General features: G+C 48.6%; 1 protein-coding gene and 1 non-coding gene across 2 annotated transcripts; both read right to left on the reverse strand.

Annotated features, from left to right (window-relative positions):
- On the reverse strand, positions 1 to 10,464 carry ZNF839 (zinc finger protein 839). The gene is made up of 8 exons (XM_018561082.1): positions 10,021 to 10,464; positions 8,116 to 8,877; positions 5,482 to 5,694; positions 4,261 to 4,353; positions 3,474 to 3,626; positions 2,114 to 2,215; positions 1,919 to 2,033; positions 1 to 722 (listed from the first exon to the last, which is right to left on the reverse strand). Exons 1-8 carry the CDS (start codon positions 10,390 to 10,392, stop codon positions 1 to 3), a joined length of 2,532 nt encoding a protein of 843 aa, XP_018416584.1. The 5' UTR covers positions 10,393 to 10,464.
- Positions 10,465 to 11,152: 688 nt separating this feature from the next.
- On the reverse strand, positions 11,153 to 11,226 carry TRNAI-AAU. Its single transcript has one exon. It is a non-coding gene; the product is annotated as a tRNA-Ile (tRNA).
- Between the last annotated feature and the right edge of the window lie 1,228 nt (positions 11,227 to 12,454).

Genomic DNA, 12,454 nt, shown 5'->3' on the forward strand with positions numbered 1-12,454 from the left:
CTACATCTCCACCAAAGCCACCACTGTGTCCAAGTTTGTTTCTACGCCTCCTGTGTTATCGAAAATCACGACCGCCTCTTCTGTGGCAGTTTCTTCTGTATTGTGAATAAACACAAGTTCGTGACCCTGATTTAGACTAAAAGTTGGGGTGACCCCACTCATGTTCAAACTTCCCGTGGTGAAAGTGTTGGTGGTGGGGATCAAGGCACCCCCTACCTCTACAAAGGACACCTGGGGGACTTCTCTGCACATTGCCTCTGCTAAAGTTGTTGGAACAGAAGTAGTGAGGATAGTTCTTGTGTGATCCACCACCTGTGAACAGTCAATGGAAGCTAGACTACTATCACAAGGTACCTCAGGGTCGGCTGGCTCGGGGTCATCACAGGCCACGGGGAGATTTGCAGAAGGTTCTGCTTCACCTGTCTCCTTTGTGTCGTTTTGGTCGATGCGAGTTTGGAGATTCAGAATCTCCTCCGTGAGTTGACAAGAAAGGTTAAGAGGATGCTCCTGTGACTGGGAAGCATCTGTGCTGTAGGGAGAAGGCAGGGATTCCTGGGAATCATATTTAGGCTCTGTGTCCGTCTGTACTTGCAGACTCTCCGTGACTTCCACCAGTACATCATTAATGGCAGCAGAAGTTTCTTGTTCTACTTCTTCGCTTGCAGTGCCAGGGTCAGTTGATGAAAGGAGTACCACTTCATTGTTATCATGCTGTCCCGGACCTGTTTAACAAAAGATCATCATTAACCACTTGAAGACCGGGCCGTTAAACCCCCCTTCCTGCCCAGGCCATTTATCAGAATTCAGCAGTGCCACACTGACTGTCTTTTTACCCGACGTAAAATTGTAGAAATGTCACCAGCACACCGGTCCTTTTAAGATAGCAAAAGCTTCATTTATTGAAGTTTCTTGTCATATGACCAACAAGCGCTCTCGGGACCACACAGGGTCCCCCTCATCAGGCTTTAGCTTTATCAGGCTTTAGCCTGATGAAGGGACCCTTGTGTGGTCCCGGAAGCGCTTGTTGGTCATATGACAAGAAACTTCAATAAATGAAGCTTTTGCGATCCTAAAAGGACCGGTGTGCTGGTGACATTTCTAAAATGTTGCTAACATTTGCGGCGCCATCCGCAGTCACTGCGAGCACCCCCCACTACAAGGGACATATCGGTAAGGAGTGCGACAAGGATAGTACTTATTTACCCGACGTGCCCCCATCTTTTATATTTTACCAAAATTGGTTAATGATTCATAACAATGTAGGGAAAACAGGTTGTTTTTTTTTCCCTCTTTAAAACTTGACAAGCCCCCTATGTAATCCCAAATATACAATGACAGTTCCTCTATATGGAAACATTAGGGGTCTCCGAGACCTCTTGTCACCTAGGGACCCCCAAAGAAGCTGATAAAGCAGAGATCCCCCCCAGTCTTTGGCACCATAAAAGCGATCGGGCAGCTGTAGAGCTTTCTGAACGCTTGTATGGAGCAGCCGGTACTGCCCGTTTCAAACATTTGCTGTGAGCAAAAAAAGCCGTTCATATACGGCGTCCCACAAAAATGAACTTGCCGCCCGTCCGTTTACAACGGGCAGACGGCAAGTAGATGATTTAGAACTTTGGGCCGATAAACTTAACCCTAGGTAGTACCACTGCAAGGGTAAGGGCTCATTTTGTCTAGGGAACACTACTAAATCTATTTTGAACTTACCTGATCGATTCCCTTCAGCTCCCTCCGGGCTGCTAGACTGGTCACTGCAGCCTCTTCTCCCCATCGCTTTGGTGGTCTAAGGACTGCTGACGTCATCACGTCTTATGCAGGTCCACTGACCTCCACTGGACGTAAGGATGCCGAGGAACATTCCAACATCAGGAGCGGAGGCGGGTGAGCAGGGGGAGAGGGGTTAATGCGAGGAGCTTACCTCCACTCTGTGCTGTCTCAGCAATTCCTGTAGTCATGTTTTCTGCCTCATCCTTGCTGTCCTCATCACCGATTTTTAACCGCTTTGCTGGTGGCATCAACTCTTCATCTGAAGACTAACAAAGTGGCTGATCAATAACAAGAAACAATCTACAAGTGATAGATCGAAGAGGTTTATGAATAAGTAGGCCTGTACCTCGTTATGTTCCTCGATCTGAGTCTGCTGCTCGGCAGTAACTGAAGAGGATGAAGCAGCGTTGACGGTCATCTCTTTGGAAATGCCCAAAGTTTCTGCCACCTAGAGGAAAATACATTTCATAGCTCAGCAAATATATTCAAGATAGACCGTGTGGCATGCATTATGATCCTGATTAAAACGAACAGTAACCTATAACTCCTCTCAGCGATATACTAGCTAAAGTTTCTGTATAACTTCTGTCCACAACAATCAATATTTCATTATTATTATATTATACAGGATTTATATAGCGCCAACAGTTTGCGCAGCGCTTTACAATATAAAGGAAGACATTACAATCACAATACAATTCAAGACAAGATGGTAAGGAGGGCCCTGCCCCTGAGGGCTTACAGTCTAAAAAAGGGAGGAGCCAGTGATTTCATGTAATTAAGGGCCACGTGATTTGCAGTTGCACCCCTGCCCAAATCCTTTATAATAGCGTTGGATAGGCAGGAGCACCCTGACCTTACAAGAAGTGCACCGGGGTGAATGTATTATTATTATTTTTAATAATTATTATTTCTGATTGTCTTGTGTATAAGGTGTGTTTAGGTGCACAGCATGAGGCCAGAATGAAATGCGTAATTATGTTTTTATTGCTATTATTCATTCGTTTGTGTATACGTTACACACACACACAAAATTCGTTCCACGAACCGAATCAAACTGTGATCAGATCGTGATCTTGACTAGAGGAAGCCACGACAAGTGTCAGAGCGGGGAAGATGGCTGCGGTTGCGTTGGTCACCCGATGTGGAGTTCGCGAGGGGAAGCAACATTTTGCAGAACTTCCTGTTCGTGAACTGAGGTACCACTGTATTATGGGCTTGCCAAAAGCATACAACACACACATATAGGAACTGTCTTGCTTGCCAAAACATATGAAAACATGATCAGCTGTACTTATGATCCCGACACCCTTACCACACAGCAGAGCCAAGTCAGTGACCTCATTTTTCCAATACTGCAGTTAAAGTTCATCTTCAGGTGAAGTGTAGAAGGGTTACACCTCTGCCGGGCAGCAATAAAAAGCAGAAAGATTTATCATGTTGTTTATACTGGTGACCATCATCACCGTGAGGAATTCCAAAATCTGAGCCGACTGTCAGCTTTACAACAGAAGCGATCCTGGTGACTTACCTGTCACCAGATCGCTTCTGTGTCCCGAAGAAGGGGCCGCCCCCCGCCGTGCTTCCCGGGCTCCGTTGCCCCTCCTACGGGCCCGGGACCGGCGTCCTTGGTGTCCGCGGGGAGGAGGTCGACGAACTTCCAAAGAGTACGAGAATTTCCATAGATCAGTAATATTCCCGCTCACCTTGCTATCAGTTACTTCAAGAGGTTTTTCAACATTTTGATCCATGTTAATGACGTAGTCCTCAGCCAAGCTCTTGACCATGAAATGCAGCTTCTCAAACTCCCTGTACACATACGGAAACAATGGCTTGTTGTCCACCTGCTCTTGTTTCACCTGTAAAGTAAAGAAGTATATACACTCACATAAGGAAAGACAAATTATTAAAAAAAGTACACATACATACAGTGTGTGTGTGTGTGTGTGTGTGTGTGTGTGTGTGTGTGTGTGTGTGTGTGTGTGTGTATTAACGTATGTACGTATGTGTTACACACACTTTATTTTTTTAGTCTGTTATGTGCCCCCGATGTCAGGAGGAGGAAAAAGCACCCTAGATAGGTGTCACACGTGCATGATAAAGATACCGCAAAACCCAGACTTTGAGGAACTATATCCTAAATGGGTGGAGAGAAAAAGCCCAACCGAACCCCTTAGTTAAAAATCAGCTAAACACATTCTTGGTCTCTCCAAAAAAAACAATGTTCAATATTTTAAATTTTATTGAGTAGAAAACCTGAAACATTTTCAGCAGAACTCCAGCACAACATGTGGCTCTAGGGCAACTCCGGCTCTGCAGCTGTGCTTTAACGACAAATCCTAACATGCCTCTGTGAGTCATCCCTGTAACTCTTGCAATGCCTCATGGGACTTGTAGTTCCACGACAGCTGGAGGGCCGGCGGTGCCCACCCCTGCTCTTGGGCCATCAACAGAGGATACACATAGATAAATACAAACGTCCAATATACTGACCTTGAGAAGCAAGAAGTCATACACCGACAGCAGCTTGGTTAAACTTGGGGCAACTTGTTCTTTTAAATCCTTCTCTTCACACTGTTGAATCAGCTGGAAAAAATAAATAAATCAGATTGCTTTTCAGCAGTCTACAATAAAGTAAACCTGTACGAATGATTGACGACCCTTCCATGGCTCCATGCTTCAGCTGTAGATGAAGTTAGCCCCAAAGTCATGGAAAGTCAGATTGCTGTGACAAAGGCTTTTCTGGCTACTTAAAGGTAATAACAGGATTCTTATCCCTACGACTAAGCTTGTGATTAGGTGAAATGAGTCAGTGGGTGAGGGAACAGTGACTGTGTGTATAGACCACCCCAACCATGTTATCAACACCTCTGCAGCACTTCCTACTGCTCCTTTGTGGCCAACACTGCAAAATACTCTGTGCTTCCCAGTACGGGGGAGCATGTGACCTCTACCCATGATCTGTCCCATCGATTGGCTGTTAGGCTCTGCAATGTTACATGATGGGAGATGTGTCACCCAAAAATGGCCAATTTAAACCTAAAGAGAACCAGGGGGTCAATGTTTTCCCCCATAGTCCTTTTAAGGGTCACAGGAGGACCGCGGTATACTGAGACCGCCACAGCGGGGACGGATCCCGACATTACTGTGGAAATCCACCCAGCTGTGTGATTGACAGCGGGCTTTGCCTATCTAGAGGCAGAGCCAGCTGTACCCGCCCCCTCCCCCATCTGTTCCCGTCTGGGGGGGGCGGCTTTTGGGAGATCCCTGCAGGGAGATGATCGAGAAGTGAGTGAGCGAGTAATATGCGAGTCTTGAATAGATACTAACTGATGAACTGCCCACCATCTCTATCCTTCAGAGACACTGGTGGAAAGCTCTCTGCATGTTAGCAGCTTCACCCACCCTACTGCAATCACAGTATTGCGTGGGTGAGGGTGGTGGTGGGGGGGGGGTGTGTCCAACACTCCCCGATGAAGGTTTTATACTAGAGAGAAACCAGCTCAGACTTCTCGTTCCAAACGCAGAGACGCCATCTTGCAGAGTCTAGTAAGCCAATGGACAGACCTCAACACTAGAGTGGGCAATTCAATGCAACACCACCTATCTACAACCATACAAGTATTAGGGAGACCTACCCTTTAATCATTTTCAGTGCCACTATTATAAAGGGTATCCATGGTGCTGCTCTTATAAAAAAAAAAAATTACGTACATCTTTTACTGTCCGCGCATGCTCTTCTACTGTCCCATTACGTAGTATTTTACGGGGGTGTCCAAACTTCCTCGCGGACATTTGCCGACGGCCCCTGTATGGAGTCATAACTGATGTAATCTCTAAACCATCCCTAGACAGGGTTTGCTGGTTGGACACACTGGGGTTCGCAGGATCTTCCAGCAATCTCTTTCGAGGCCTTGGGGTGGGCTTCTGTAACATAAAAGCATGCAGCAAGTTAGACTGAAAATTAAAATCTAGTGTTAGGAAATCTGAAGCGCTGGATTCCCCTCCCCCCACAAAGGGCACTGGTGAGAGACTTACAGGGTATTAAACACTCCATAAAAGGTCAATGTTTTTTATTTAAAGGCACACCTACAGAGGTCGATTTATAAACAATCTGCAGGGCCCATTGCCCTGCAAATATCCATGAGCATTTGTTTTCTGAGAACAATGGCAAAAATCAAACAGACATTCTCAACATGTGTTCTTTTCAGGTTGAGTATTGTAATACTGCACTATGGCCTCTAGATGAGTATTGCCTATGCTCTTTGGCTCCATCTAGTGGTCATAATGCAGTATAAGATCACAACACATCTGTCTTAAAATTAAAAATATATTAACCCCTTCACAACCCACGACGGGGTAATTCCTTCATGGGTCCTTAAGGGATTAAAACGGACCGCCGGGACTCTGTTCATATTTGTAGAGCCGGCGGCCGGCTTTACAGTAGAAGCGATTCTGGCGGCTCAGCTACTGCCAGATCACTTCTACATCCCCGCCCCCCACACGCTGTGTTTCCCAGGCTCAGCTGCCCCTCCTACAGGCCTGGGACCAGCATCTTGGGTGTCGGCAGGAAGCTGGGGAGGAGATCGGCAAACGTCCGTTCACAGATCTCCTCCCCGCTCTGTGGGAACGGGAGCGACGCGTATTGCATCACTTCTGGTTCCTGAGCGATCATTGCTCGGCTCCTGAAGCCCAGCAATAAGCTATTGAAGTGCGGTCTGCACTTCAATAGCTTATTTAAAGTGCAAAGATGGCACTAGGGGTCTTTTGGACCCCCAGCATCACCTTAAAGTGACATTAAAGTCAATAATATTTTTCCCAGCGCTACTGCGGGTCTCCGATCCAACGCTGACACCTCTGTCCTTGCTGGCACTTACTGTCCCACAGTGTCTGCATACAGCGGCACCCAGTCTATATATTTACCTTGTGTCTCTCCTCGTCACCCGGCCGAAAATGTGAACTGCGCATGGGCCCGCCCCAAGATGCTTTGCGGCCGCCCAAACATTTTCAGATTTTCGGCCGGGAGCGTGCCAGGAAGACACAGGTAAGTATTAAAGGAGTACTTTGGGGTAAGTGTTTTTCCCCATACTTCTCCTCAGGGTCACAGGAGGACATAAACTAGCATCCTCCCGTGACCCAAAGCTCAGTATACCGCGAGCTACAGCTTGCGGTATACTGAGAGCGACGCAGTCGGGACGGATCCCGACATTACTGTCGAGATCCCCCCAGCTGCGTGATTGACAGCTGGCTCTGCCTATCTAGAGGCAGAGCCAGCTGTACCCTCCCCCAGTCAGCGCTAAAGGATTGGAGCGGGGGGATCCCTGCAGGGAGTCGCGAGTGACAGTCACGGCTCTCTGCAGGGACAGGATCGACAAGTGAGCGAGCTCCGGTATGTGTTCGCTCACTTTTCCCGATCTATTGAGCCGACGTGTGACAGTTTCATTGTCACGCGTCGGCTCGAACTATGAGGTTGAGTGAAAAATCACTCACCTCATTGTTCTCCTTTAACCTCTGTTAAAGCATTTTTTTTTTTAACACTTATTGCTAGCTAGCAGTAGATATAGCAAAAAACAAACAAAACGGAGGGTTTAATAACCCTTTAAAGAGGACCCGTCACCACCAATTTGCTATAACATGAGGGGCTTGTAAAAACCGAAAAGAAAGGCCTTGGTCCTTAGAGAACTATGAGATGAGTGCTTTTCACTCACCTCATAGTTCTAGCCGACCTGTGACAATGAGACTGTCACAGGTCGGCTCAGTAGATCGGGAAGTGAGCGAACACATGCCGGTGTTCGCTCACTTCTCGATCCTGTCACGGCTCTCTGCCATGACAGGGGAGGGGCTGGATCCCCCCCTCCCCGCTCTGATCCGCCAGCTCTGACTGGCGAAACGGACAGGGGAGGGTACAGCTGGCTCTGCCTCTAGATAGGCAGAGCCAGCTGTCACTCACGCAGCTCGGCGGATCTCGACGTCGGGATCCGCTGTAGCTCGCGGTATACTGAGCCTAGGGTGACGGGAGGACGCTAGTTTCTGTCCTCCTGTTACCCTGAGAATTATGGGGAAAAGCCCTGACCGCATAGTTCTCCTTTACGGGGATAAGAACATTCGTGTTTGCCATTATCCCCACAAAACAAAAGTTAAAATATTCACAGGGCAAAAAATAAAATATAGACAAAGTATTTAACCCCTTCGTGACTGACGACGTACAGTGTACGTCGCCAGCATCGGGGCTGTTTAAACAGACTCCCGGCGACTTTTGTCGCCGGGACTCTGTTTAAACTTGTAGAACTGCAGCAACAAAATTAAACACTCCAGCGTGCCCCCAACACGTCTACTAGAGACTCTTACCTTTTGTTCCCCCGTGCCTCCGCCATCAACACTTTTCTTGGCTTCAAGAACAAACAACGGATCCATCTGTCCATGGGCAGGATAAAGTCTGTAGTGGCGGAATAGTCCTCCTTTCCCCATGTAGGACTTCTCGCATTTCTGACACTGGAACAGCGAGTTTTTAACCGCGTACGGCTGCCTGTCCCTAGGCGCCCTCTCTTTGCCGCCGCCGCCCCCTTCTTCGTCCTCTGTGCTCGGCTCCGAAGAGTCCTCAGAATCCCCCGAGCTGTCTTGAATCGAATCCCCCACTTTAAGAAACTTGTAATCTTTGGCCTTGTGTTTGGGGGGCCGGGAGATGCGCCCGGAACGCGTTTTGATCTTGATGGCCTTTTTGCGCTTCTGGCCTTTCTTGGCGGTGCCCGGCGCGCAGCTGCTGTACTGATGGTGCGCTACGCAACACCCGTGCTCCTCGGCCGAGTCTATTGCCTCGTTGCCATCGGCGTCTGGTGTGTTCACCTGCGTGGACTGAACCGGAGTATGCTGGATGAGAATTTGAACGGGAGGATGCACGGCTTTGACAACAGAGGGCTGCTGCATGGCTTTGACGACAAAGGGCTGAGATGGCGGAGGGACTGCCTTCGCCTGTACCACCTGGGCGGTGACAACGCTGGTATTATCGGCGCTCACATTCACAGGGGTAGACGGGTTTTCTTGGACAGTCACCGATTCGCTGCTCTCCTTAGGCTTCAGGCCTGGCACTTGCACACAAATCGATTTTAGCTGCTGTAAGAGAACGAGTCAACATTAAACACCACTTATGTGTCCACACCATCACCTAAGGCACGTGTAAATATGGGCAAAAGGCACACAGGAAGCATTTCTTATAACAGATATGGAGCAAGCCTAGTGTAGACCGTCCAATCAGCAAACCGGACCATCCCATGCCACGGCACTCCCTCTCCTGATCTAATTGTCACACACGCTCAGTATTTCTGGATCTGCTTCATGAATGAAGCCTGCAAACACCTCAGGCTCCATTCACCAATACATCGTCACAGCATGTATCTTAAAGAGAGGCGGTCACCTTGCCCATGCAGGTCAAAGTGACATTGTCTCTGGAAAAAGTGACCGCCCTCAACCCTTCTTACATTGGCCTCTCTTTGAGGAACTGAACTGTGGAAGCTGTGACCCCCTCCAAAAAAAAAAAAAGGGAAGGTGGAGGATAGAGGACTAGTCACTGTGGTATCTCTGCAGCTTTTAATTTCCCCATTTCTCACTTGTTCCGCACTGTATTAGAGTGGTGGCGGCCATCTTGGTAGAGGCAGGGCTTTGCTGCCTTGTGTCAGAGCCGCCAGCAAGGACAATGAGCAGCACAGTGGACGGACACGGATGTTGTGCACATGAGTTACTTAGTCCCCAGCATCTTTCTCTCGCTCCCGCCTCAGTGTGTGACCTTTAGCCATTGATGACAGTGTGCTGTAGGTACTTTGGAAGGGTGTAATATGCAACCTCCCACTTAACTCTTAAGTTTTGGCTGGAGTTGGGCCTTAACAAGCCTCTGTCCGGACTTTCCTGTGATCTGTGCCCCTGCTTGGGAGATTTCCCTCACTTCCTGTCAGTACATGAAGCAATAGCAAAATCCCCCCTCCCCCCTACTCCAACAGGGACAAAAACAGCACACTGGAAAAGAGAACTAGAACTTTTCCGAATGTGGTCACTGCTGTTCGCATCTTCCTGTTCCAGTGACAACCTTGCCACCAACTTCATGCACTAGTGTCACAGGAAGTGAGAAAATCTCCCCGATGGGTTTCACAAACTAAGATAAAAACTTACAAATTGTAACTTTCCCCTCCAACTTTACCCAAAACAACGCTATTTTGTTGACTTTGGCTCTACATTATAGTGTCACCATGACAGGACAGTTACCTTCTGGTGGAGGATCCTGGACACCTGGCTAGGGGCCCCTTGCTTGAGGGCCACATGGTCTGCCACGTTCTTCAGCTGCAGGGCGGCGTCCATCATGACAGGGGCTCCGATGGCGCCCTCTCCCCCAGTCACCTCGGCCAGGGTGCCCCCGGGCACCAGGGTTCCGTCCGGCTGCACGTAGTAGACAGTGTCGGTGTGGGCGATGGTCTGCAGCAGCTCCGTGCTGATATTCGCCGCCCTCATTTCCTCCCCGGCCGACCCCTGCAGCACCATTACCTGCTGCCCGGGCTCCAAGCCCCCGCCGACCACCACCTGCATGTACTCCCCCGCCACCTCTGCCGCCATTTTGTCGTGGCCGCTCGGCGCCGCCATCTTGTCGGAGGTAGTGACGCACTTACACCTGCCGGTTAAACCGTCCCGAGCTCTCAAAACACCGATACCCGGCAGCTCACGGCTCCGCCCCGATCGGCACCGGTCACGTTTCTAACGACGGGACCCTCCCTAGGTTTTGGGGAAGGTCAAGCGTGAGGGGCGTGGCCAGGAGCACTACGGAACACGACGATGGCCAATCCCCGTCCAGCGTTTTTCCTCCCGCCTTCCAATCAGGTAACTGCGCAGAAGCCAGAGAGAGCCTGTCACCCCTCAGGCATGACTAATCGATAGCCAAGTAACACGTGATGTGTGCTGTGCAATGCATTGCTGCCTGTGCAAGTCTTGCGCAATCCCGGTTAGGATAGAGGCGAGCCGCACAGAGTTCAAAAGAAAACAAGTGCAAAGTCAGCCCATAATATTCATTTACTTGCAAATAAAGAGCTGAGCTTTATCTCGCAAAGCCAGGATACATTTTTTTGTTTAATTTGCGAAGAAAAGGCTGTAAAGTTATAAAAATGCACATCGCTTGACATGACAGCTGGCACGTGGCTGATGATAGGTTCCTAAAAAGTGACAAAAAAGCCAAACAGAATGATAATTTCCTTTATAAAAAATTTACTAATTCTCAGCGATCAGTCAGAACGCAGTCAGAATACGTAGAACGTAACAGAAGGTCAAATCATTCAAGATGTAAAACAGTAGAGTAGATCACGTGATCTGCCGCTATGTCGGGACATTGTAATCATAAGCAAAAACAGCTTGGCCAGTACGGGGATCGAACCCGCGACCTTGGCGTTATTAGCACCACGCTCTAACCAACTGAGCTAACCGGCCACTGTAGGCTTTAAGCAGCCATATGATTATAGAAAACTATAGCTATAGCACTAAGCTTCAATACAATTCATAGACAGCAGCTCTTGAGTGTGGTGCAGCATGTTTGAGATTAATTTTTATTTGCACAGTTTTTTTAGAACTTTTTTTAGGCCACCGTGGTAATAGTATGCATTTTTGGAAACATTTTTCAATTAGGACATGGACACAAATTCTTGAGTGGTTTGTCGCACACAATGGGACCTTAAAGTGACATTAAAGTGCAAAGGATTTTAATCTATTTCCAATGCTGATGAAATCACGTACAATGGATTGCTGCTCCTTGAAGCTTACTGCAGAATCAGCTGATCCCCTGAGCACTGGCCCTGATATCCTGTTTTAGGGTGGTTCCTTTCCCTTGCAGGGTCCCATGGAGCCCCCCTTGTGTGTGTCTCCACAAACACACAGGGACAAACGTAGAGTTGCCTTACCGGAAAACCCCAAATGAAATGAGGAGGGATGCTCGTGATGACTGCGGATGGGGCCAACAGATAATTAAGGTGAATGGATGTCACAGTTCTGATGACATGGCGTTTCAATAAATTAACGCTTTGGACTACGATACTCTTGGTGTGCTGGTGACACCCATTCACCTCCACAAACACACAGACACAACAAGGCGAGACACTCAACTCTCCAACCTTCTTCTCCTTCCTCCCTTCTCCAGGCTCGTAGATGAACAGCTGCTGGAGTCTTTGCTGTCCCTTGTGATCTTGTACTGGACAGGACGTTCAGGGAGGCCGAGCTCAGAGAGCTGGAGCCGTTTGGAACCATGAAGTGCATGAGCAAAAAATGTAAAGAAATACTTTGCTGAGCAATGATTACATTTGTTTTATCCAGATTCAATACTGGAAAGAAATTGAGAGTTTTATACTTCTTTAATAGAAACTGTCCCCTAACGGTTAGGTCAACTGGGTGCGTCTAAGCTCTCATTCACACTAGAAACGGTCGGCACGTACAGCTCCATGCTGCGTGCAAGCTCCCGGGAAGGACAGCTGCTGCCTGTAATTAGTACGCAGCCCCCGTCCTTCTCTATGGGACTACACGGCCGTACGCCGCCCTACGCTCACCCCAAGTGCAGGTCCGTGCGGGTGTCCCGGCTCGGATGCAGACAGGATCCTGTCAGCGTACGAGTATGGACACCCGCGTGGACGTGCAGGGTGGGTGAACGTAGGGCGGTGTACGGCCGTGT

The sequence above is a fragment of the Nanorana parkeri genome, unplaced genomic scaffold, assembly GCF_000935625.1.
Source record: "Nanorana parkeri isolate BGI_ZX_2015 unplaced genomic scaffold, ASM93562v1 scaffold499, whole genome shotgun sequence".
Taxonomy (NCBI): domain Eukaryota; kingdom Metazoa; phylum Chordata; class Amphibia; order Anura; family Dicroglossidae; genus Nanorana; species Nanorana parkeri.